This window comes from Poecilia reticulata, chromosome 12, assembly GCF_904066995.2.
Source record: "Poecilia reticulata chromosome 12, P_reticulata-male-v2, whole genome shotgun sequence".
NCBI classification, from domain to species: domain Eukaryota; kingdom Metazoa; phylum Chordata; class Actinopteri; order Cyprinodontiformes; family Poeciliidae; genus Poecilia; species Poecilia reticulata.
The window spans coordinates 7,999,102-8,025,888 of NC_088841.1; the positions used below are offsets into that span (position 1 = coordinate 7,999,102).

The 26,787-nt window shown below is 40.0% G+C and overlaps 1 protein-coding gene across 2 annotated transcripts in view; it reads left to right on the forward strand.

Moving 5' to 3' along the window:
- Positions 1-26,787, forward strand: part of col5a1 (procollagen, type V, alpha 1) — a 104,254-nt gene that overhangs the window by 23,780 nt on the left and 53,687 nt on the right. For both annotated transcript variants that reach the window (XM_008423597.3, XM_008423596.3), the window contains exons 3-5: positions 5,142-5,355; positions 6,329-6,491; positions 22,814-22,945. In XM_008423597.3, coding sequence (XP_008421819.2) covers positions 5,142-5,355; positions 6,329-6,491; positions 22,814-22,945 — 509 coding nt within the window. The remainder of the gene's footprint in view (positions 1-5,141; positions 5,356-6,328; positions 6,492-22,813; positions 22,946-26,787) is intronic.

The window sequence follows — 26,787 nt, forward strand, 5'->3', positions numbered from 1 at the left end:
GCCCAGCTCCGATAAAAGCTTGGACCGCTGGAAGACATCCCCGGTCACGGCTCTGTCAGGGGATAAGCTGGCCCTTTGATTCACAACCGACTCTTTCTCCGGGCTTAACGTTGAGCCACGAGGCTTCTGCGGCATGCGTGCCTTTACATGCTCTCCAATCAAACAAATGCCTTTTTCACTTTGATGCTCTATGACAGTGGAGCCCCTTATGGGTCTTTGTTTAGACACACATTGCTATAATTACACATGTGCTGCTTTGGAAGATCCGAAATAACAGTCCACATAAAACAAACCAAGTGGAGAGGGGTTTTAACCAGGCACCTCATAGTCTTTAGGTGCAAACAGACTAACTAGCTGTCTGTAGCTTGCAGGATTTAAAATCTAGTGTCTGTGTTTGTGATGTGGCCCCTGTCTCGCCTCTTTCTTACGAGAATGTTCGCTAATATATTCCAGAAGGCAGCTAAACTTCTGACATCATTTTATCCATTATTCCCCCCACACCCTCCTTCCTTTGCTAGTTATTACTCTGGCTCGGAGTACTGTTTGCTTTAATAATCTGCATAATATCCTCTCACTCTGAAAGGTTACAAATAAAATTCTGGCAGAAAAAAAAACTAAGAAAATGAAGACATACAAACATCCTGCTTTTGTTCGGATGATAAAATAAAAACCAGCTTTGATTGGGAACACACCAAGCCGTGACCCAGTAACCACAGACAGACTGCAATGATGTGTTGGAAAAGAGCAAGTGCAGACATGCAATCATTAGGCAAACATGTGGAAGAGATGAATCATCTAAAACCACCGAGGCTCTTAAAACACTGGAGACCTTTCTTACCTTTATTACTTCAATCATAAGTGGCAAAAAAAAAAGGAACCGCCTGGAGAGAATGGATGACAGCCAACGAACAGCTGCCTTTGCCTTTTCTTTGAATCAAATGAAGGTTAATTTAGCATGTTCAGATTTGGTCTGAACTATTTTTGAAAGATAGTCCCATAAATCATAAATTAGGACCGAAAACAGTAGGATTGAGTCATCGAATTGTTAGGAATCATAACATGATGCTGCTGGTATCCATTAAATTGATATTTTGGGACAAAATAGTAAATTATAAAGATAAGCTTTGTAACCAGATCAATTCAAAACTTCTTTTTTATAGTTTATCTTGAGTAAGACTGCACAGTATTTGATTTAAATCATTAGGGAAGCACAATGTATTTTATGGAGGGTAGTGGAAGGTTTTGAACAGTGATAGTGGTGCTACACCGGATTTTGAGTGTAGGATGACGTTGGTCATCATTTGAAAAATATATACACTATCAAGAAATATAATTTACTGATCATTATAGGAGTAATTGCATGGATATTCCTCAATTTCCGCAACCTCAGTACTGCAAGGATCTGTTGCAGCTGCACTAAATGTTAGCTAATTATTATACAATTACTATTCTGGCTCTATGGCAGACATATAATTGATTATCCTTTATGTATAATGCAGGAAAATTTCTTAGGAGGACATTAAGATGTGATGCTAAAGGGATTATTAAGAAAATGCAAGTCTTTCATTGCCAAAAGAGAAGATGTCGACAGATGCTGCATTTTCAATAAAACTATGTTGTTGAAATGGAAATAATGACTTTCATTTTTGCCTATTAGGCAAGTTGCTCTCTATTTTGCGCTTAGTTTAGGCCACATTGTCATGGGAAGCATCCTTTAAAACACAGTTCAGTTTTTTTGTGAGCTTCAGGTTCATTTTCATGCAGTCCAAAACTAATTATAATACAAAACCTCAGTCAGTTGACTTCTAGCTCAAACAGGATATTTGGACGATTTGATAATGTGGGATTTTTTACACTACAGTTAGCCAAAGTAGTGTAAAATAAAACGTGTGCCAATCTCAGGTATTGGTACACGTTGAGAACGATCCCCAGGAGCCTCTCATTGTTGTTCTCTAACAGTGTGATTTCAGTTTTGTTTACCTTACTCATCCTCCTCCTCACTATGCATGCTGTCAAGATAAACTTTGGCTCAGGTTGTTTTAACTGATTAAATGATCAATTTGCGTAAAATTAGGTGAGTAGATATTTCCTTTAAGAGTGCTTACAATTCGAGGTCTCTGCTCCAGAACCGGGGGTTGCTGCAAAGCTGATGTGTCTTACATAAAAACAGATTTGTTCACAAGTGAAACTGAATAAACCATTTACAGGACGCAGATCTACCTCATTTACCTGCCTTTATACACACGGGTTTATGGTACGACTCTTAAGGAGACACACCAGGAGATATTCTAGCTGCATTAAGTCCGAGATATTGCTCTTAGTTTTAGCAAGAAAATTAATTTGGTTGTTCCATCGCAGAGAAAATATCAAATTGCTCCTGTGTGAGCGGCTCTTCCTGGGTTTCTGGCCTGGAACAGGCAGCGGTGGTGCCAGTGTAAACTCTGTGGACGTCTGGCACTGTACTACTGCATGTCAGCATACACTGAGCACACATAAAACACACACATGAAATGAGAAGGGAGCAATCTCCAATGCAGTAACTGAAGTAGTCAAATTCCAGAAAGATAAAATAATAATAATAATAAAAAAACCCAGCTTTTAAAAATATTTTTCCATCTGTATCTGGTAACAAGTTTTGTATAGGGACAGTGGCTCTTTTATTCTGCAGTTTTAGTTTTCTGTGCTTCTGGGCTGTCTTGATCCCGTTGGAGGTTGTTTCAGGACATGGGGTACTTAAAAAAATGACAGGATGAGGCATTAGTACAAAACACTCTCAATTTTCACATGAGTCCAAATTAGACCGTTTGGTTTTTGTTACAATTTACTTTTTGTCTCTTTTTTTAAACTCTGGGCTTGAAACAGCGTCATCTTAAAAAAAAAAGGTTCCCATACCATAATCTTAAATCTAAACAACCAAACAGGTGTTCTCTGTAACTTTGAGAAAAACCATCTCCAAGCCAGCTGACAGGCAGTGCGCAGCAGCAATTGTATGACAAGCACACCGGCTTTGATCTAAACTCTAACCTGCTGAGCAAAGCCTTTCTTTTCACATCCTAGGGCTGAGCTGTGACATGCATCCCCTTCACTCTGTTTGAGATCTTTTATCTCATCCTCATCTTCCTCTTTTAAAGCTCCGTCTTTCTCATCCCGGTTCAACGTCTGTCAATTACAGCAGCGGTTCTCATATGATTCCAAGCAGAATTCCTGAGCGAGGACGCCGCCAAGGCATGTGCTGTCCTCATGATGCGATCTGATGCTTAGCATTAATACAGAGACGACGGGAAAAAGGCAGGAAGGCAGACAGACATCCAGCTGCTGACAAAAAGAGGGAGATAATAGAGATAAGGAACAAAGCACGAAGGGTGACCGGTACAAATTTGGCTCTCTGAGCTTTTCTTCTCTTTCTCAGCCTAAGCTGGGCTTTCCACACCCTGCTCTTCCTGTGGCACCTTTTCTTCCACCGTACATAACTATCACTTTAACATTCTTCAAGCCTGTCCTCAGCCTGTAACTGATGGCTTTATAAGAGTCTTTGATGGTGCTACAATAACATCTTTTCCCTTAACCCAGCCTCTCTGTTCTGCTTGCCTGGGAAACCGCAAGAGAGATTGCTAGTGGAGATTGCGTGCCCTCTTTACTTATGTTAAACATACCAGTTATCACTTTAAGCTTTTTTTTTTTTTTTTTTAAGAATAAGCATCTGGAATTTGTAGCAATATAGTACAGTCAATGCACAATACTAGATTGTCGCTAAAAATCCAGAATTTTTTGTTTTTCAAAATTACAGCACTCAAAACTGTCATTAGTGAACAATCCAGTCATGGTTTAATTGGTCAATTTAACTGGTGTTTTTTTTTATGCTTGAGTAATTCCAAAGCTATTCGAACGCCAAAAAAAACTAACAAAAAAAACCTCCTCACGTTTTTACAATTATAATAAAGGTTAAAATGTGTTTTACAGATTCAGTTCAGGCTTAATCAGTCTAAGTGCAGAGGATCAAAAATGTTTATACTTGTTAAAAAGCAAGTAAATATCGTGTTAACTTAATTGGTTACACTATTAGTTGCTTAGTTGTGTTTCTTCTGAACCCAACCAGCTGCTTAAAAACTGTGCAACGTGCATCCAATTCTTTTATGGTGAATTATTCTTTCTTTCTACTATGTCAACACACACAACTCATGAACTGCTTCCTTTTTTACTTCTAAACAAGAGTCTCAAACAGCAGCAAGGTATAAAACATAAGACTTAAACTTTTATGAGATAAACTCATATGACGAGATTGCAACTGGGCATCTGCCACTTCACTCTAATCTTTTTCAAGCTAAAAGATCAGAAGTCTTTCAGCACGAAGCCACATAGTTGAGGCAGTTCTCTCTTCTGAAGGGTTTTTTCATGCGGTCCTGAGTGCACCCTACTAGGAGAGAATTTGTCTGGCAGATGTGGGCCCCATACTTTGGCAGAATTGCGGAAATAGTTGAGCCTCCACAGTGGAACTATGCAGATGGAGGCTAACAGATCGCTTTCATATCTTTCGTGCGATCGCATACCAATAGGCTGTTAGTATTTCCATTTCCAAATAAATGTGTCATTAAGAATCTCTCCTGTAATAATTTGGGGTCTCCGTGTCTGCTGGATGCATCGGCTTGGGGACGGGAGGGAAAAAGTGGGGAGGAGGGAGGAGTTTAAGGGATGGCTTCACAAAGTCTCTCAGGACCAGATGTTTTTGTCATTAGCGCTCTTCGCCCTGCGCTGTACTGGAAGTGATCCACTTTGTATTTCTCTTTCTAACCTTGCACTTTTCCCCCAACCCTCTCTGAATAGACTCTGTTCTGCCAGCCACCACTCTCAGATTAATCCTATCCGGCTGCACTCTTGGCACTCTTGACATCACACTTGTTTCCTTTTGCTGCGCAAAGCCCACCTTAATAGTTTCTCAGTTTCAACCAATCCCTGTTTGTTTAAGTGACAATAACAATATTATTTGTCCTCATAACAATAAATCTGTCTACTGACATAATACTACAATGACTTTTCAACCCAGACGGTGTATCGCATTCCCCTCACGATGATGAATCGTTCCTGCTGCTCGGAACTCTCTGACTCGTCTCTGTTTGTGTCCACCTCACCGCCCGTTCTGTCAGGTGATGCCTTCCCTGAGGATTTCTCCATCTTGGCCACAGTAAAACCCAAGAAGGGCAGCCAGTCCTTCCTGCTGTCCGTGTACAATGAGCAGGGCATCCAGCAGCTCGGACTGGAAGTGGGCCGATCCCCCGTATTCCTCTACGAGGACCAAACAGGCAAACCGAGCCCAGAGGACTACCCGCTCTTCAGAGGAGTCAACCTGGCTGACGGAAAGTAGGTGCATCAGTCAACAAATGTGGGATTTTCTTTTATTATTAGAGATTATTTCTTGCTGCTTTTACTTAAATCATTTGCTTTTATATTCACAAAATTGGTAATAACATACCAAAGCATCAGAATGATACTTTCATATGTACATTTTTGTTGTTGTTAAAACTGAGCAACAGGTTGAACTTTGTGGAATGTGAAATGTTGGTAAAATGATATGGAAAGTTCCTACATTAATCAACATAATGACCATGTTTCTGTGTAACTTAGAAAATATTTCAGACAGTAATTATTCACAAGTTGAGGTTAAATAACTTCTGTGTTTGTTGAAAAGCTTTTTTAGAGCGGTTTCAACAACGTTTTAGCATTGTTAGAACCCTGTTAGCTTCACTAACTGCAGTTTAATAAGCCTATCTGCTGTGACCGGTCACAAATGTTTCATCTTATCAAGCCTTTCGGACATTAATTATTCATGAGCTGAAGGGAAATAACTTTTGTGTTTGTTGAAAAACTTGTTTAAAACCTCTTTCAACAAGTTATATTAGCGGTTAGCATCATTAGCCTAGTTAGACTCACCAACTGCAGCTTATTAATTCTGTGAATGGTCACAAATTATTCCTGAATGGAAGCAAAGAACAGCAGCATAAGGTTGAAGGGTAAGATTTTGTGTACAGCAGTGAAAATATAGGATGGTTACATCAGGTAATCTGATAGATAAAATTTAGTCAATTTCTGTTGTGATACTAGTATTGGAGTCGATCTGCTCCCATTTTTTTGGCTGAATTTGTATGTAATCTGTAGATATGGTAGTCTTTTATTTTTAATTTTCTGCATTTGTTGGATTTTTTTGTAATGACTTGTATCCATCTGAGCCAACATAACAGCATACCTTTGAATTTCAAAGCAGTACAGGCATCTCAGGGCCTCACCATTGGGTTATCCTGCAAGTGTGTGAACTAACACCACCTCTTGTTGCCAGGTGGCATCGAGTGGCAATCAGCGTGCACCAACAGACCATCACCCTCATTCTGGACTGTAAAAAGAAGATCAACCAGAAGCTGCTTCGAAGCCCCGACCCCATCATTGATACCAAAGGAATTATAGTGTTTGGAACTAGAATACTTGATGAAGAAGTCTTCGAGGTAGGCCATACTTTGTCTCTCGTTTCCCACTCTATATGGTGAATGTATTTATAAATTTGTGAGACCAGAAAACAAAAAATGTGCAAGGAGAAGAATGGCTGTATTGTTTGGTGAAGCATGGCTATAAGTGGAGTGTTCTTTATGTAGGTCACTGAAACTTTAGTTGTGCTTTGATTTGACGTCTTTTAGTAAATCAGATAAAAGCGAAGAATGATATCCATTTTAACGTCCATATAGACATTTACAGCTGTGGTCTGAGCAGTGGTCAACCCCAGTGCCCATCCCTCTTTACATGCAGCATAAAATAAGGGATTGTGGTGTCGGCCGCATCCTCTTGAAGATGTGCAGATTTGGCCCACAGAACCCCACCGACCTCTGCCACCCACTCATACTCAGGCGCCCAAAATTACAAATCACACTTAATTTTAGGTTGCCTGATGTTCCACACTGTCCACAAATGAGCTCTGATTCCCGTAATTCTGCTCCGTTCCCAAAACGTGCTGTGTATGTTTGCTGGTTGGATGTCCCTGTCGCTGCTCACACTCTCTTAGCTATCTGCTGGAGTTTTTCCATCTAGACAAGCTGCAGCATTTCTGTCAGAGTTTTTTAACATGCTGAAACACGCTTCTGATTCTTTAACGCTCCTTTTGCTCATATAGAGTCAATAAACAGAATATTGTCGGATTTATTGTATTCTGACTGGTGGACAGAAAGTCTTCTGGCGATTATGTTGACACTGGTGTAACATTATGTGAGTTGAATACTACGGATACTTTCTATAACCAGCTTTTGTGCTGGGTACTTTAGCGTGACCTCTGTGAGAGACGGACTCGCGCAGCGAAAATACAGCGAGTACAAGTGTTGTCTTTGTCCCTTCAGAATTGCGTTTGTCTAAAGGGGGATTAGTCCATGAAGTTCAGGCCCTCGATAATAATTACCAACAGAAACAGATTGATGTGACTGATGCTGAGCCAGCTGACCTTTAACCTCACTGCTGCTCAGCTACTGCAGATAGAACCAAAGAACTATGACATCACCTCCCTCTGCAGTCCCTGGAGTTCATCCGCCAGTCTGCGGCACTGATGTATAGTGGGATGTAAAACCAAAGTCAATATTTCTTTTCTGTTATTCAAAGCTCTGCCATGAAATTTCAGTCTGACGTAGAGCCGGCGGAGATTGTCCGTTAGCGTCCAACTTTAGGTTTTCTCAGACGGACTTTCACTAGATCATTCGAACACTCTGTGCTTTGACCAAAGCCATTCCATTGTTTCTCTGGTTGTATATTTTGGGCCATTATCCTGCCAGAAGGTGAAACCTCGCCTCAGTGTCGAGCTTTCCCCTCATTGTCTTTCTCCATTGTAAAAGCAGCCCACACAGCTGACCTGTACCACACCATTTCTGGGCCTTCTGCTGTTGTAGGTCCACTGGAGCTACTAGAGTCACACAACACTGTCCATTGATTTGAGGGACAGGAAGAAAACATCACCGCGGCTCACAACAAGCACAAAACACGTTTATCATCACATTAGCATGACGTTACCAGTGGAAACGCTTTGCTGAATACACCAGACCTTAAAATAGAGTATGGAACATCAGTAGTGAGGCAAAACATGTTTTCCTGCAGGATTGTGTTTTATTTAGCTCCATCCATATTTCTTTTAACTCCATTAACACCGTCCCTACAAGCGCTCACACCCTGCCAAAATTATAATTTCTCTACTTTGTCACTAGCTTCCCTGCTTCTGCTAGAGAAAAGCATTCTGCTTGCATGAGGCTGTCACAAGCATGTCTCTCTGTGGGGATGGTGCAGTTTCCTGATACCAGTAGTGTTTCTCATTTCAGTCGAGTGACAGTGACACTTTTGGAAAATGTTTTTTACTTTTCAATGGCTGTTAGTTGTTGCCTATCTTCCACATGGGACAGAACTGTAGAATACACAGTTCTCCACATGAGGTGGAGCTCTTCCGGAGTCACCATGTTCATTTTGATTAATGGTTTCCTTGTCCATACTTTGTACATTTTTTAAATATTGGATTAACTTGTGAGATGATTAATGTATGGGAGATATTTTTACTATATAATCATGCTTTAAACTTCTCCACAACTTTCTCTCTAACCTTGTTTCGTCTTCTTGATGTTTGATAAACATAGTTTTGCTAATTGTTTTCATGGAACAATATGGACTTTGGGTGAAAAAGGAAGCATAATCTTTACATTACACAAATACTTTAGGTACTTTTAGGACTATTGAGGCATCAGTTCAGATACAATTGCTGTGTACTTGAGTTGGCTACCGTTTTTCAGTAGCAATTTTCCTCCAGTTTTTTTTGTGTGTGTGTGTGTTTTATTAACTTTTGCTTTGTTGTAGTCTTTGCCAATGATGGCAGTTTTGACTCAAAATCGAAGTTGCACAGAAACAGAGTGTAATCTCAGCCAGCCATCAGCCAGCGCTGCAGTAACAGCTCAGCAGCGACTGTGGGAGCCGGCAGATAGTTTGGGAGAGATGTTTAAAGGACTCCTGCTGTGCGTCTGCCAGTCGGGAGACAGGACAGGCTCCAGTGCGTTCAGAAACTGGAAAATATGCCACATAGTTTCCAAATTGTCCTCAGGCCGCTCTGCCATTTTTTCCCATTACTCCAATTCCCTCTTTGTAGTTTAGTCTGATACCATGTTGATTATTGGCAGAGTACAAAGTCGCTGACATGCAACTGTTTTTGATTTTATGGTATAAATCAAATTAAACGTTAGTTTCCTCAGATAAAAAAAATGAATATTTTTTGCTTTCTTTTAAATATTGTGTCAACCATAAAAATCAAAAAGGGGAGAGGAGATAAAGTCTTCTCTGTCACACCGTTGAGTAACAGTGAGCGGCATGATTTAACTGCTTGTCAAGGTTTTAACTGCAGCCTGTGCTTTTTTCTGATATACAGCAGTCAGGGGATAAGTAGCACTTTTACGCTGAGGTGGTTTGTGGTTTGGTCTCTAACAAGGTTATTATGGCAACAGAAAGACCGTCTATCTGCTGCAAGCACTGTATATTCTCTCCTTTTTTTTCATTTTTTTTTCAGCATCTTACATAAGAATGCTGCGCTTGTGACAGTGCCAGTGGAAGATGATTAAATCGGTGCTAACATGTTTACGGGAGCAGACTGTTATTTCACACTGCAACCGAAAACCTGAATGTGTTTTGCCGGGATTTTATGGGAGAGATAGGCCGACATGATGGCAGCTCGGGAGGAGCAGCAGAGCTCTACAGCTCAGGTGGGAGAATCTTATCGATGCAAATTTGAACCTATAAGAAAGTGAGATTTGCTGTTTTTTGCAAGTCATGTTGGGTGGACACAACATATAAGGATAGCTTTTTCATTTCTGTATAAAAGGCTGCATGTAAAATTTATGAATGAAAACACAATCCGTATTGTGATACAAGGTAGCGGCAGGATTATGGTGTGGTGATGCATTTCCTCAGCATGGATATGCTGGTCAGGATTGATGGACTTAAAACTAGGATAGAAGTTGACCTTCCAACAAGACCGTAACCCGAAACACACAGTCATATCTATCTGGAACAGAATTGGCACAATCATACCCCAAAATACTTTGAGACAAAGTATTGACTCAGATAGCTGAACAAAGAGCACGCTTCCCATCAACGCCATGTCATAACTCTGCTTTAGACTTCTTCACTATTTTACCCCTGACCTGTCTGGTGTGCTATTTTTCTTCATGATGATGTTTGTTCTCTGTAATGTTCTCTAACAAACCTCTGAGGCCTTCATAGAACAGCTATTGGTTTTGTAATTTATTTGTCACTTAAAATGGCACTAAAATGTATTGGTAGTAGCCTGGCAAATTGTGAAAAGGTTTAATGCTGCTGGAGGGCATTGCAAATAAAGTATTTAGGCTCTATAAAAACTGCCAATTGGTGCTTTTGCCTTTATGAAGGTGCAGCATTGAGTATTTAGAAGTATTTTGTAGCCGCGGGGTGAAGATTCAGGCCTAAAAGTGTGTTGTTCTTGTTTGAAAGTGGTCTGTTAGACAGAGTCCATTTAGAAAATGCGTCCACTGATTGCTCTGCTCACTTGTTTCTGAGCGCGTGTGCCTAAGAAAACCTGGGATAATTTCAACGCCCATTACCAGGTCCTCAGTAGAATTCTGAGGAGTAACCGCGTTTACTCCAAGGGGAACGCAAGCGGACCGCTTGACCTCACGTGGAGGTAATCGTCGGGGTAACCCGAACCTGACCGATGTGGAGCTGTGCAGACGCTGCAATTCTCGTTTGGCCTCCGTCCTGAATCTTTGCGAAGCCGTGGGCTATAAGACTGATGCTTGATCAGTAATCGACCTTTGGACTCGTTTAGGAAATTTGAGGTTTCGGATGTCAAGAAAACTGAAGAGAGTGCTCAGGAATGGAAGCAAGGCTGGAACTGTAGATTCAGTTAGAGGAGCCAAAAACCTTGGGTCATACTCTGGAAAGAATGAGGAGGTCTCTCCCCACTGATTTCAGTCTTGAAACGGCGAGCGTACCACATGACATCATCCAGAGGTTTCCTTTGTCTTTTCCGATTGACTGTTTCATGATCTATAAGTGATGTGTTTTAGAAACGTGCTGGAAAAGTGTGTAAGGAATGAGAAGATGAGGTTAAGATGATGGCAGGTTAAAGACTTTGTGTGTGTGAGTCAGATAAAAGCAATATTAAAAGAGCGGGGGAGCAGTCAGTCCAATGTGTAAGCTTCGGGTTGAGGCAACTTGTGGGGTTTTGCAGTGTGACGCGAGCCAGGAAAAAGTAGTAAAAAATGTGCAACACATGAGCTTGATGCTCGTAATAAGTTTTTATATCGCTTCAGCCAGATGAGCCACGCATCCTGTTTCCTCATCTTTACCTCTGGACTTTTCTTCCTTCTTCTGCTAATAACCCCAGTTTTTGCACTTCATATGCTTCAGGTATTCCTATTCAACACCTCTTTGTATCAGGCTTTCTAAGATGAGAGAATAATTTAAGCTTTCTTCGTGTTCTCCTGGCTTATAGTTCTCTTTTTCTTTTTCTTTTCTCTTTTTCTTTTTCTTTTTTAATTTTCAGTTTCGCTTTTTCTGAAGTAAGGCTCCAGATTTATATGGAACTGAGCCTGCTGGGGGTCATTTAGCCTCAGTAACTGTTAGCTCACTGAGTAATGCATGCATAATGGCTTTTCTCCTGGAGCTTCCTGTAGAGACCTGGGAATTTCATTCCCTGACTGAGAGTTCATTTCTAGGTTTGGTGCAAAAATGTGGGCGTTATTTTAGTCCCTGCTTTCATTAAAAGAAAAGGGGGAGGGGGAGAAAGCTGTTTATTTGCAATGCAGATCTACTTTAATGTTTGCATTGCACGTATGCAAGGCATAACATTATGACCATCTGGGTTCCTTTCAGCAAGTTCCCATTTTAAACCAAGACAGTTCTTTCTGCCAGACCCTGACTATTGGTGCTTGCCTCCCACAGAGCATGCCAGAGCTCATTAGATGGATATCTTCACAGTTTGATGGCTTAGTGAAAACCTCTTTTTCTTCTTTGTTGCATACTTTCAGTTATTTCTAAGCATTTTTTGCGTCAGTTAATGTTGGTTTCCTTTGCTATTGGGTTGTTGTTCTTCTGAAATATTGTTGTTATTTGGAGGACAAGGGTGGAGTTGCTGTTATCGTTTGTCTTTCCAGATGTCGTCATGTCTGAAAATGTGCTTTATGTTGGTCCACACACAGATAAATGTAATGTTGTTTCTGAAAGGTTAAGTCCTATCATTCAACATGTGTGTGTCTCTTATGATCCACTTGAGCTTTCTATAGGGTTAGTGTATTTACTTGTAGATTATAAAATTTGCCATGTTACAACAGAGAACATTTTTGTTGTTGTGGTATTATCTTTGTCCCTAGGCCTGTCGCCATAAACGATAAATCAATTAATCGGACGATAAATTAAACCAATCGACCTCATTTTAATTATCGGCTTTATCATTTCTTCCTGCCTTTTTTCTTTCTGCTGATAACACTGAATGAAAAAAGGTTCAACTCCGGTGCTCTCCACTGACCCTCCCTATTTCCTTAGTGTACTGTCCAGTGCACATTACACGAGTTGTCTGCCTATTTCCAAAACCTGAGACACACACTAGCCTACAGAAACCCTAGGTATAACGGTTCGATCGGGTTCAATCGTGCCGTGTGGTGTCCAGTCACATGGGCACAAAATAATGGCTACAAGTCCAGTTAATTCATTTTAAAACCAGGCATTAATCAGTGCTTTACTAGAATCTACCTGTGATGCATGTGGCTAGAGTCAGCGTAAAGTCCTGACTGAATGAAAATCATTGTAACCTATTTATGTCACGTTAACGAAGAACAGCTGAAAACTTAGGGGTTTATCAACTGCGGTAGCAATTTGGCTCCAACTCCTCCCCTTGTCATTTCTATATTTGCACGAAATGTTGAATAAACGTTAATGATACCACATATCATCTCCAATGTCTGCTGGACTTTGTGTTGCGCCGTGTCAGCTGTTTGGGATTCCCCTCCGTAATTTCCCCTCAGAAAGCATGGAGAAGAATCCGCGCTTTCTGATTGGCTACCTGTCACATTCAGCGCTAAGCTCCCAGTCGGGGAAACCCCCTGATTTAGATCGGGGCGGCCACGACTATCTACCGTAACACACAACACACTGCAGGATGATCGGTTAGATCGGCCAAGGATCTAAGATTGGCATAAGGGAAAAATAGGGGCAAATAAATCGTGTAGTATGAACTACTGCATTAGGTAGTCAGATGTGCTCATCTTCTCTATTTAAATCTAGTGATTAGTGAAGGGCAATATAGTGTACAGACTTCATGATCTGCACTCTTTTGGCTGAATGCAGTATTTATTTCCACTTTGGCTTTATGTTGCCTAGTTTTTATTCAAGTACGTTTTTTGTTAATGGAGACTGAGAATCCATTTTATTTTTGTTTTTGGTTGTTTTATTTAGTTTATTTTCCAGTGTTAAGTGCTCTTTGAAAATAAGGTGTATCTATCAGGAAATTGCATGCATTATTAGTCATTTCCATTGAATCAGTGTCAAAAGGTCTTGAAACAATATCGCAATAGCAATAGTTTATCACAATAATTTTTTTGACAATTAATCGTCCAGCAAAATTTGTTATCGTGACAGGGGTATTTGTCACTCTCATTTTTATTTATTTTTTCCTTTTTTAAATACTTAGTTCTCACCTGACCATCCTACAGTTCAGTGCGCTGTACTGTTTTCCTGATACCTCCAAGCAGACAAAAAAATAAATCTGAATCAATCTGAAAATAAAAACTAAAGTATTTGCCAAGCCTAAGTAAGTCCTTCTTCATCAGTGCAGACCGAACGTCTGCATAGCATGGCATGAGGTTAAGTGCTGCTGGTGTCGGGTGATTTCTGCGAAATCTAAATAAAGCCTCTATAAGTCTTTGCAGATGGAGTTCATCCGTACAGCAAACATCTTTAAGTTCTTACACCTTAGTAACAGAATTTTTATGATAAACACCAAAAGTCATTCAGATAATTACCAGGATTCAGGCTTAAAATATAACTAATTGGTTGAACATTTAAAAATATTAAAACAGCAAACATTTGTGTAAGACTGTTGAATAAAACAGCACTTCAGGCACATCTGCTCAGTTCAGGTGTGGTGAATCACAGGACTGAAATGTAAACAGAAAATAAAAGAACACATGTCTGTTGTCAGCTTGTCTTTTTCATCTATGCTGGTTCATTTTTGTCAGAAAATCTTGGCTTGATGAGCAACTTGATATTTTTTTCAGAGGTTTTTGATTCTGATGATCTGTTTGAAGATTTGGGTTCAGTTATGACAGCGTTTTATCTCTGTACTCAGACAGTACAGATATTACTCATATTATCACATCGCATCAATGTTTTGCGAGCCATAGGATGCTCCCAGTGTGTAGTTTTCTCACTGGTAAAGTTCAAACTGTGGTGTAGTGACGTTTTGGGGATAAATTGAAGAAGAGCTCTGCCTCCATGTGAGAACTGCAGCTCGTCCCAGCTGGATGCAGATTTACTGTAATGTTTCTGCTTACAGTCAGACACCAGCCTGGCTAATGACAGATCATGACAAAACTAATTAAAGACTCAAGCTGAGTTAATGCTACACTCGTATGATGTACTGTGTGAGATACTGTGGAGCACATGTGAAGCTATAGATGTCGGTATCCTTTAAAGGTTTTTCACATTCAGTCACATTATTACAACCGCAAACCTTGATGTATTTCAATGGGATTGCATGTGATGGGCCGGCGAAGATTTGTGCATAAGTGGAAGCAAAATCATAAATGATTTTCACTTTTTTTTTTTAAGAATCTGAAAAGTGTGACATGTAAATACATACATCTCCTTTGCTCTCATACCCGTTTCTTAAAATCCCAGTGCCTTCAGGAGTTTCCAAATTACTAAATAAATAGAGTCAGTGGGATTGTTGATAAAGTTGTATCGTTTTTTCTGATGCGCTTAAATAAAATCTAAAAGTAATCTAATTAGTGAATAGTGCAAGCCGCTGTTATTGAACATACCCCGAATGTAACGATTTGTTAGACAGCATCGGTGAACAAACAGCATCTTAATGTTAAAAGAACGCAACAGGCAACTAAATAGTTTAGGCTACATGGAAAACAGTTAATAACTAGCATACCACATCACCAAAGAGCAACATGGTGGTGGCATCATGCATAATGCTGTAATAAAGCTTTCATTAAACTTTATGTAATGCAGAATCAAGGTTTTTACTCTAAGTGTATGTTTGTTTAAATCACACCTGTGCTCTGTGTCTATATTCGCTGTGACTTGCTAGCAGAACACACTGCTTTTCTACGATTGTGCTTCAGCAGTTCCATAAAAAATGGAATTTCCAGCATGGCTAATTAGCAGAATTTCTTTAACCCATGTCAGATGTTTGTCTTTTCAACCCCCCTCCTTTCCTCTCCTTCTTGGATACTCCTTTAAACTGTGTCAGCAAAGGCTAAAGTGTCCCTTCAGCACTTCTCGAGTGGATTTCCATGAATGTCCAAACCAAACAATTAGAACCCACGTCTAACGGGTGGAAGAGGGCCACTCCGATTTCTACAAACCATCCTCGCGACAAAAAAAAAAAAAAAAAAAAAAAAGTATTAGAAGATTCGAAGCGCGGTTGCCCACAGCTCAAAATCTGACGCAGCACAGACTTTTATGGGGGCCGGGACTCGACGTAGAGCGGAGCAGTCTGAGTAGAGAAGATGGTGGCGGCGAGGTGAAGGAACGGTTAAAGAGCTGGGTGGTGGACACGCAGGGTGGCAGGCAGACAGCCCTGTTGCTCTTGGCCCCGTCTCCGGCGCTTACATTTCGCTGCAGTCTGGACGGGTGGAATAGAAAATCTGGTGGAGATTTCAGTCTGAAAGTCCTTTGAACACAAACTTGTGTCAATACGTTTGAATGCTGTTTGAGTTGGTTTGTTTCTTGGGTGACACGTCCAGGTGGCGCATGATTCCAGGCTCAGACGTGACAGGTGTGTGTGTGTGTGTGTGTGTGTGTGTGTGTGTGTGTGTGTGTGTGTGTGTGTGGGTGGAAATACGCTGCTAAAGTAGCTCAAAGCTCCTCTCTCCAAGACTTTTATCCTTCTCCCACTCACCAATTCTCCTCGGAGAACACACAGGCAGAGAATACTGAAAAATAGATGTCAGTTTTTCCACTTTTAGCTTCTTCTTTTTTTTCCCCAGTTCTATATTAGATTTAAAAACTTAAAAGAGACATTATCAGCCATTCTGGGAGCGGAGATAAATAATGAGCACCAATGTGATGCGAGTTGTTTTTGCTAAGGTATGCTGGTCTAAGATTAAGAACGTACAAATATCTTCAAGGTGTGAATCAAGTCGGCAGACATTCCTCAAATAAAAATAAGCTTTTTTTCAAGTCTCACTTCTGATCAGCACGTTCCCCTCGCATTTATGATTAAGAAGTTTTTAAAACTAGTACTCCTCATGGCGCATGAATAAATGTCTTCGTTTTCAGAATTGGGAACACCGTGAACTCAGTCCACTCTGCACATTGTGCCTCAGGTCCAGATGAAAGAAACATATTTGGCTTTGTGTTCTCTCCTGCCCCCATCTGGATACAACCTGAAAGTCCAGCATGAGTTAAAAAGTGCCTGTTGCCAAATGTAAGTTTTTTTCACATGTGAAAAAAAAAAAAAAGTTTCCGATCTTCTTCTTCTTCTTGTTGTTGTTGTTCTTTTTTTTTTTTTTACAAAAAAGTATGTCAGGTAAGGTCATCTTTTTCCAGAGGCAATAATCTTTTGCACCACAGCCCAACAATAGGAGAGCGCCGTGCAGAAGCGGAATCATGTGTCACTAGTGCTCAGGAAGAAGCTTAAGACCTGTTATTGTCTAAAAATTATGTCTTAAGCACCACTCTGATGTGCCACAGAGTAAATAATATCCCTCTGTGTTTTCCCAACTGGATATCTGCTTCCTGCTTCTTTCTGATTTGAGCACTCTTTTAGACATTTAATCGAAACATTAGATTTTTTCTTTTCTGTCAACTGTTTTTTCATGACGGTGCATGTAGAGAAGTTGCATCAGACGTCGTAAAGTCCAGTGTTATCTAAAAGCAGGACATTTCACTCACCCGCCAAGTGGCTGATGAACTAAGTTGACTAATCAACCAAATAGCAATAAAAACACAGCAAAAGATTGGTTTTTAGCTCTGAGTCGGAGTACAGTATGAGAATATCTGTCTTTTTTCACTGCATCTGCAAAACGGCAGCTTATATAAGGCTTTGGCACCGGAGCTGTTTGACTGATGTGTGATGAAAGGTGGAATTTTGACATGAAGACAGGAATTCGGTGGTTGACATGGCGCATCAAGACTTTAACAATAGTTTTCACTGTCAAGTTGTTTGCAAAAGTGCAGCGTCTGAGATTTAGTGGTTTCGAATAATTGTTGTTCAGTGATCGGAAACAGAACGAGAAAAAGAAAAGATTAATTATCTGCACGTGGAGAATTAAAACAAAAATTTCATTTCATGAAAAGCTTCATCCAAGGCTTTGATGATGCTATTAATTGTATTTTAATTTAAATTTTATTTAAAACAGCTTAATTCTGCAAACTCACTTTTTTTTTGCTACAAAACTAAATAATGCTCAGTTTCAATAATCCATATTTCATCTTTTTCTTCCTTTCTTTAAATTACCTTCCCATCACACTCTTTGTGCTCTGGGATCTCCAAATCATCTCCAGCTCTCTTCATAATTAACGCCCCCTCTGGCAAAGATGTGTACTAAATGGTTGCTGTGGAAACATGTTGCTGTTTTGTGAACAGCTACATTTTCAAACTTCTTTTTTCTCCCCTATCATTCTGCTCTCCCTGTGTTGTGGCAAAATAAACTTCTTCATCCAGCGTTGTTTGTCACAGTCCCAGCTGTATTCATTAAACCTTTTTTTTTATTATCCCTCTACCATACCATAGCATATTCATACGCAGGGAAACAGAATGTCATAAAACTGTCTAAACACTGCTTGCTCTTGGAAACATGACTTTAGCTACATTTGTTTTATAGGAATCGCTATGGCTGTCAGAGGACTGGTAATTACAAAAAAAACAAAAGAAAGCCAAAAAAAAAAAATACTTATTATGCTATTTATTTCCAAATGAATAAATGTGATCTAATTAAAACTTTTATTTTTATAAATTTTTTTTGTTTAATGTACTGTATTGCTGATTTTTAGAATTTTATGGTGCCCCTGGTTTTCCTTCAGGCCTGGATACACTGACAAGCTAAAACAAAAGCACTGAAGATATTTTTTATCTTTGCCTTCAAATCAGTTCATTCATTATTTATATTAGGAGCAGAAATCACATCACGAAGCTGTAGAAGAGAAAGCAGTCACTCTAAAACTGGAATTTCCTATTTTTAAACAAATAACTTGTCAATGTAGTTGATATTTTCAACTGCACTCAGCATCTTACATTAGCATTTAGCATAGCTGAAACGGCTGACATTCTAAAACAACGGCTTCCTTTTTGGAAAATCTGGACCGTGTTCTTTGAAATGTTCCTAATCCTTCATGTTTGTCAACAGAACCTTTCCTCCATCAGCCACAACTTCCACTCTGAAGATTGTTGTTTGCTACAGTGCAACCTTGAAGCTCCAAGCTAAAAATTCAGATTTTTTTTTTTTTGCGTTTCCAACCCACCACTCGCTGATTTACACCAAACCAAGATAAAAATGATCGCCAGCCAATTTCTTGGTGGATCTCCTATCCGAAGCAGAGATAACAATATAATATGTGTGGAGGATGCTGTAAACATAAAGGCCAGTGAGGTTATTAAGATGGTTGTGCTCATTACTGAGATGCACAAACATCTCATTTGCCAAATCTTGAATTGTAAAGCAAGCATTGCACATATATATATTGTGAACAGCAATTTGCAATGCCAAATTCATTTTGATTAATGCAGTTATCTTTTTCTCACAGGCTAACTCTGTGCTAACCCTTGGTTTGTCAGCAGAGTCCCTAATTCCCTCAACTTACTTATGCCAAAATACTCTCATATCTGTACTCTTTTCTCCTGCTAATATGCATTTTGGGAGTAGTCGTACTTTTTACCAGACCTTAGTAATACTCCTTTAACAGCACTTTTCTTTCTACTGTAAACTCCCTCTCCCTGTGTCTGTGTACATGCTGCACATCATTAGCCGCTCTCTCCCATGATGCTTTCAGAGCGTTCTTATTAAACCTTTGCTATATGATGAATCATCTCATCTAGCCAAATTTAGGTTCCCACCATTCGGGAGAATCTTACCCTGACATTCCTCTGGCAGTTCTGGGGGATGCAAAAGAAAAAAGAGAAAAAGGAAGAAAGCAGAACAAAGAAAAAGAAGAAGAAGAAGAAGAAAACCACAAGAATGGAATTTGAAGGAAGAAGCGGCGCATCAGACTGCAGGGCTTATTCCTTATTGAATGTGACCTCGTTTTTTTTTTTTTTTTTTGCAAACAGCGAACACCCCCATCAGCTTCTTCAGCGCATCTGCGGCGTTGCAGCTTTAGCAGGATAATAGAGACAGATTGTTGTAGCGATGCATAGCTGAGTCTGAATGGGAGATGTGCTGAAACTGGGCAAACTGGGTTTTAGCTCCAAACCGGATGGGAGAGTCCAGCTGTGTGGGCGATGTCTTACAAGCAGGGCGGATTTAAGAACACGGCAAAATCCAGCTCATTTCTAGAAAATTAGGAGATTTGCAAGCAAAGCAAGGCCGTTAATATTCATGAGGCTGCAGCTTACCAAGACACACAGCTCGTTTTCTGCAGGAGCAAATCATGCTGTTGAAGTATACATTATTTAACAAGAGCTCTTTGGCACCGGGCCTAAAAGTGGTTGTTCATTGACTTTAGTTTGATGAAAACTGCAACATTTGTTGCTTAGAAAGTTAGGTTGAAGAATACTGCAGGCATTACAGAACAAACAGTGAGAAACGAACATCTTTGCAGATTTTCTCAGCAGCCCACTGTCACCACGGCCTGCGAGTTAGCAGTAGACAACATGTAGCACGCAAAATCAAACAATGAAAATATAAGCAAATCTATTTGTCTTTCCGTAATGTTATGCTGCTCTGCTATGACAGAACCTGTGTAAAGTAAACAAAAAAATACAAATAAAATGGGAAGCAAAAATGTAGGTAAACTTGGGATTCAAAATACCCAAGTCAAAAATATCGTATTCGTTCTGCAGTCCTGCAGTAATGCATAGTCCAATATTTACACTTGCTTTACTTTTGATGGATGTTAGCGAAGAACGACACCGTTAATTAAGAAAGATCAATGTTCAAGCTCCTCAGGCGCTAACTGACCACCACACGTCTCATGTGAATGGCGACACATTCTGCTTTACAAAGGGAGGTTCTGTGTTGGATTGATCGTAGGTAGCAGAGAAACAAAATGCTTTTTGTCACCATCAACAAGCTTCATGCAAATTCTCACTGGATATTTGACTACATTTTCATTAGGGTATCATTCACTAGGAAGAGCTCTCTAAAAGCTTAATATTGGCATCAGCACAAGCTTTGATGCATACTTTGAATCATTGCTCCATTCAAACAACCAATTTTGCGCCACTTTCAGCCATCTGACCCACATATTTGCACTCGGATGGAAGTATGTTCAAGAACAACCCAGGAACAACCTGGGTCAGGTGTTTGGGATCGCCATGACAACGGTGTCAAAATAAAAATAAACACCGTGGAGTCGCCACATCATGCTGTGGGTCTGTTTTGTTGTCAGTTGTAATAGTTTGCACTTTACACAACCTGACTGGAATTAATAACTTCTGTAGCCTGAACTCGACCTCAAGTCAAGGGTCAGATGCTTGAAAATTGGTAAAATTTGTTGATCTTACAGGACAACGAACTCAAATGGATATTAAAACTCGTTGGACAGAACAGAATAACGTGCGGCTTGTAGGATGATCCAACTCTGAACCGTATTGAAAATATCTGGTTTATGCTTAAAAGTAGAAAGAAATTAAATAAACTCTACCAATATATCCAACAAGATATATTTGTATCACTTAGTACATTGCTAAATAGATATTCAACGTTTAAAACACACAGGTCTAGAGACTATGTATGAATTATAAAGTCTGATAGCCTCTTTACTTGCTGTGGGGTAAATTAGTTCACTGATGGCTGTAAAAAGTCACAAGCAAGTTCTGCGATTGTGGAAATTTACGCAAAATCAACCGATCCCTGCCTTTTTTTTGGTCCTGCTAATGCATATGTGTATTGCAAATTTTCCACAGAAATGGACTAAAACATTGGGTTTAAGTTACTGCTGACTCCCACCTGCAGATGGCAGTATTTCTTACTTTTTACTATTCCGCTGCCTCAGCCTTACTTGATGTCAAGTTATAGTCCTTCTTGATCGACATGGCGGGTAACAAAAAGTCACTTTGACCGTCATCAGTGTAAATAAAACAATCGCAAAATCCTGGAGGGACAGGTACATGTATTTCTGATTGTTTGTGTAAATTTGACCCAGTTTGGGTGAATGAAAAAACAACAACAAAAAGTCCAAATTTCTGCGCTAGATTCTTTACCGTCGAGTTCTTTAATGTGCAGCTCAAATGAGCTAAAAGCAAAACCTTTTGACGTTTACGCTGCTTCGCGGCTTCTTCTGCCCAGCCTGGACTCATCTGCTCGCATGAACTCGGGGAGAGCAGGAAACCGCTTCTTGTGGGGGTTTGGTGAAGGTTTTGTTAAGGATCTGAGGCAGGCTCTTAAGTGTGGCATGTTTTAGTGAAACACTGGGAGTGGTGCTCCCGAGTGAATTGTCACTGGTTACACCGCAAATACATGCGATTTTTGTTGGCCAGAGGAGAAATCTGTGCACAGTAAATTTCTAGCTGCGAGGACATGGCGAGGGATTCCAAACTCTTGCCTGCGTCTTAATCAAAAACAGTCAGCATCTGTTTTGGTTCATGACTCTTCTGTCCTGTAAGAAAGAAGTAGAAGAAGAAGAATCCTTGTTTCGGCCATGTTGACTCCACATTTGATTGATGTGGAATGACATCACTGGGTTTGGAAGTGTGATTAGGACATGTTTGGATAGATGCAGAACAGAGTTTTAGTGCCATGTGCATTCTTGTGAGAAACATGTGGCTAACACACCCAGCTCCCCATGTAGCCTAGGGATCCTTCCGAGCCTCTGTTTTTCTCTCTTGTTCCCTCTCCCTTGCTCTGTTTTTTTCTATCAATCTTGCCTGCTCTGTCACTGTCTGACTTTTTTCTTTTCAAAATTCCCCTGCCTTCTGCTGCCCTGGATCAGCTGTTTGAGTCTCCAGATTTCCTGTTGTGCACATGCAAAAGCCGAACCGGCCGTCTTCGCGACGGGATCGGAGGCAGAATCCCTCACGTCTCACGCAGATCAGGGCAGAGCTCACATAGTTAGACTCTGTCAAGGCGCCCTCCATGTGTAGCACGTCGCTGTACATTGTCTTGTAACTCCGCACTGCTTGTTTTAAAGCTTTTCCTATCACGACCCGATGCACAACTTGGAGCCGGCGCCACGTTCCTCACGGTTTAGTCACCCTCAGCTTGACCTAGTTTCAGTTCTGCCTGTACTGGAGCAGCACTGTGTCACATGTTCATATACAGATGATTTCATCCCCCTCTCCTCTCTGCCTAAAAAGAAGAGAGAAAAAACAACAAAAGTAACCAATGTTTCTGTATCACGTTTGTTGGTTAAAGCACATGTGTGACCCTCCTGACTTTCTGTTTCTTGTGGTTTCCAGGGAGACATCCAGCAGCTAATGATTGTAGCAGACCACCGGGCTGCCTATGACTACTGTGAGCACTACAGCCCCGATTGTGAAGTGCCAGTGCCCGACCGGCCGCAGAACCAGGACCCCAACACGGAGGATGATGTGAGTTCGGTCTCCCCTCTTCACCTATTCAGTGTTTATTGTGTTTTTTTTCTCCCCCAAACCTTGTTTTGTCTCTAATCCTCTGCTTAAAATGATGATTGGTTCTTGCAAAAGAGCCCCTTGGCCCGCTCTCGAGAACTTATAACGCTGCCAGAGCAAAATGCTGAGGGAGAGGAACAGAGTTATCAGGCTGCACAGTTAGTCAATAAAGCTCAGAAATGATGATGTGCTGCTTGCTTTCCTGAACTGTAGGCTGAGTGGCATTACACTGTGTGCATGCTAATTGCAGAATAGCCAAAGAAACGTTCCAGCGAGAACTCGAGGCTTTTGGCTCCTGATCCTCGAAGCTGCACCAAATTTAATCAGAGCACAGACAGCAGCAGGAAACTTGCCATAACTTCATAAAGTGAGAAAGACCCTGTCCACACTAACGGGAGGATATTCAGCTGTGCTTGTTTATACAGCAACAGTTAACAACAAAGCAGTTTACAATACAAATAGATGCAATTTATATTTAGGTATAAAAAATATGGTATTTAATCAAACCAAGCAGATCCATAAAAGTATGACAGTACAGTCATAGCAATCAGTAATCATTGTGTTCACTGTTTTAAGTGAACAGTGAACACAATGTGAACACAAATTACTGTCAAATTTATTCCCCGTACACACGGGAAGGTCTTTTTCTAAAATGAGTTGTTGGGTTCCAAAACATGTTTTCAGAAATATTTTCCGTTCACATGGAAACACAGGAAACAGCCCAAAACTTTATTTTTTTTTACCCCCCTAGGCCTGTAAGTAACACGGAGTATAGGACTTGCACATAAAGCTTCCCACACACAGTTAGTCATAAACAAATCAAGAAAATGTGAATGATGCTAGGAGAGTCTTTGTATAACTTTTTTGCAGCTGAAGTAAAATCAACAACATCTAAGCTGTGTTCGCTGTTGCTATGTATGAAACATTTGGGTTATAGGTCAGGTTAGAGGTACTAACACATAGGTGTTTTCCCAAAAGATTGTTTCAAGTCTGGAAAACAAAACACAATGCTTAGGGTCCCCTGAAACACACTTTGTGTGTGAACTCAGGGCACAAACAGATAAGTACTTTCTGGTTTTAGAAGAGAAACTTTCCCCTGTGGACGTTGACTTATAGTTCTGGTTAGATAAAGGTTATCTACAAACAGCTGCTCTGCTGATTGCATTCTTTAGGGAAAAAAATGAGACTACTACAAATTGAAAAAAAAAAATTAATTACTCCCAAATTCCTAATAAAAATGTTGCCATTTGATGTATTTTTTTGCACAGGAAATGAAAAATAGCTTTGAAAAAAATGATTGTTTTTCAGGCCATAAATAAATTATTAAAACATGTTTGAACATAAGGACAGAATAGGAATCATTATGTGTGCACTGTGGGTTAACCATAGTTTGCCATGGAATGCTCTCCACCAGTCATGTGTGTTAGGTTCAAGCGATTACCTGACCAGCCCGTCATTAAATAGAAGGATGTCTAGCATCTTGATTGGAATGGCTGTTATATGTGTAGGCATGTTCATTTTAGAAAAAATTAAATAAATAAATAGTGGCCACTTTACTTTTTTCCATGTCTGTAGAGTCAATTCAACTCAAATCAGCCAAATTATTAAGGCAGATTCAGATTCAGTTGCATATTATTCCAATTAGATCATGGTTACGATGTGGTGCGGCCTCATTTGGTTTGGTAAAGCCTGATCAGCTGCACCAACTCACGTATTTTTCAGTATATAAAAAGCATTTCACGATGAGAGCAAGACGTTTTCTAAATTATTGAATATGATGTGCTTTCCGTGCTAGAAATAAAACCATTAACAAAGCTGTTCCCATAAAACTTCAAATCTGAGAGGATATCTGAGAGTAAAAACATAAACTAATTCAAAGAAACAGCAGCTACAACTGTTTTGGCTTCATTTTTGTAATTTCTATCTTAGAAATTACAAAATTTTGTAATTTTGTTATTACAAAATTACATAGCCTTACAAATTACAGGATCTATTTTCAAGTTTGGATGTTATTGTCAGATTGTCACCTTCATACTAAAATCGACAATATTTTCCACAGGAATCCCAAAAAGTAGGGGTGTTGTTTTGTTTTTTTCCCCCCATCAACAGAGAGAAAAGTGTTAATTTAAAAAACATCCTGCGTAGTGAAACTGCAAAATAAATCATTTTCAGTTTATAGCAGGAATGTTTAGTCTGTGTCTGGAGAACTACTTTTTCCATTATTGATTGATGCCGTTATATATATTTGAATGGAAAAGAATCCATCTTATTTCACAATGGCCACGCCGATGTTAGGCAAATTAATGACAGTCCTTCTTTCGTATGATTAACACTTCCTTCAGCTTGTCCAAATGGGTGGAAAACCCCAGGATTTCTTTTGGACATACATTAACTTCTTTCATTTCCTCAGAATAACTGGAAGCACATGTGACAGAAAAACAGGAACGTATGCTGAGTTAGTAAAGAAAAGGGACCTTGAAAGGCAGGTCTGTCAGGGCATGCTTTCTCTCTTTTTTTTTTTAGCTGATGCTGTGGATTTTTTTCACTGTGCAGTGACATTTTTATGCTTTAGAAAAGAGGCTATTAGATTCTTGTACTGACTCTCAGAATATGCTCAATTTAATTTAGTTTATTCCATAAAGTGCCAAGTCCCAACAAATGTCACATCCCTGCACTTTATAGAAGCAACGTGTCCAATTCATATCAAGCTAAAAAGAATCCAAGTTGATCCAAATTCAGGTCTCAGTCAAATTTATTCAATCCAGTCACACAGTTAGACTTGAATCCAACTTTCCGTAGCTTTATCGTCTCTGGTTTTTTGTGACTTTTAAATATTTTTAAAAGTTAAGTGTGAAAATGAGTTGGAGACTTCTTTCAGTCAGCTGACTGGGAGGGCAAAGCAACAAGAGTGGGAGGGGAACGTTGTTCAAAGAGTGATTGACAGCGCTAAAACCCTCCTTTCGGCTGATTGGTTGTTTCTGACTGAGTGGCGTATTTCTGCAGTTGGTACTGGGAACACTGGGAGAAGGCAGAGGAGCTCAATTTTTTTTCACAGATTATCTGTCTTGTCATTATGCCACTGTCATGGCATAATGATTTAACAAATATTTAAAATGTCTAAAACACTCCAGTTTTAAACAGCGTGGATAGTTTATACAACCTTCATATACCTTTAAATTTATTATCGACAACAGGCCCTTATAATAATCCTGCCACTTATATGTACGTATTATCTCTTTCATCCTGCTGATTTCAATATAAAATTGGAAATCTGGCAACTCCGAAGGAACATTTTGAAGATTCTATTTGTTAAGTCGACATTTGCTCCCACCAGCGTGCATCCCAAGTGCAGCTCTGTGAACATATGGCTGCTTCATACACTTCTCGGAGGTAGTTCACATTGATTTTTACATTTAACTGTAAATAATGTTGGACATCTCAGAACCCCAACACCCGGTTAATGTTCTTCTTCTTCTTCCATTTGTTCTCCTAAACCTATAATTGTCTCCTGTGCTCAGTTCAAATCATGATTGGTTCCTGTACTGTGAGGAGGCCCTTGGCCCGTGCTAGAGCACTGCAGTCTGCCAGGGGAAAACGCTGAGTGAGAACAACAGGGTTATCAGACTGTGCGGCTCGTCGATAAAGTTCAGAAATGATGCGGTGCCTGCCTGCCTCAGCCTGCTCTCCCTGCGCTACAGGCTGAAAGGCATCGCTCCGAGTGCATGCTAAACAAAGGAGTCAAAGAAGTGTCAAAACACAAATTGGAAGTTCTGCTCTTGACCCGTTACATACCCTCAGGGTGT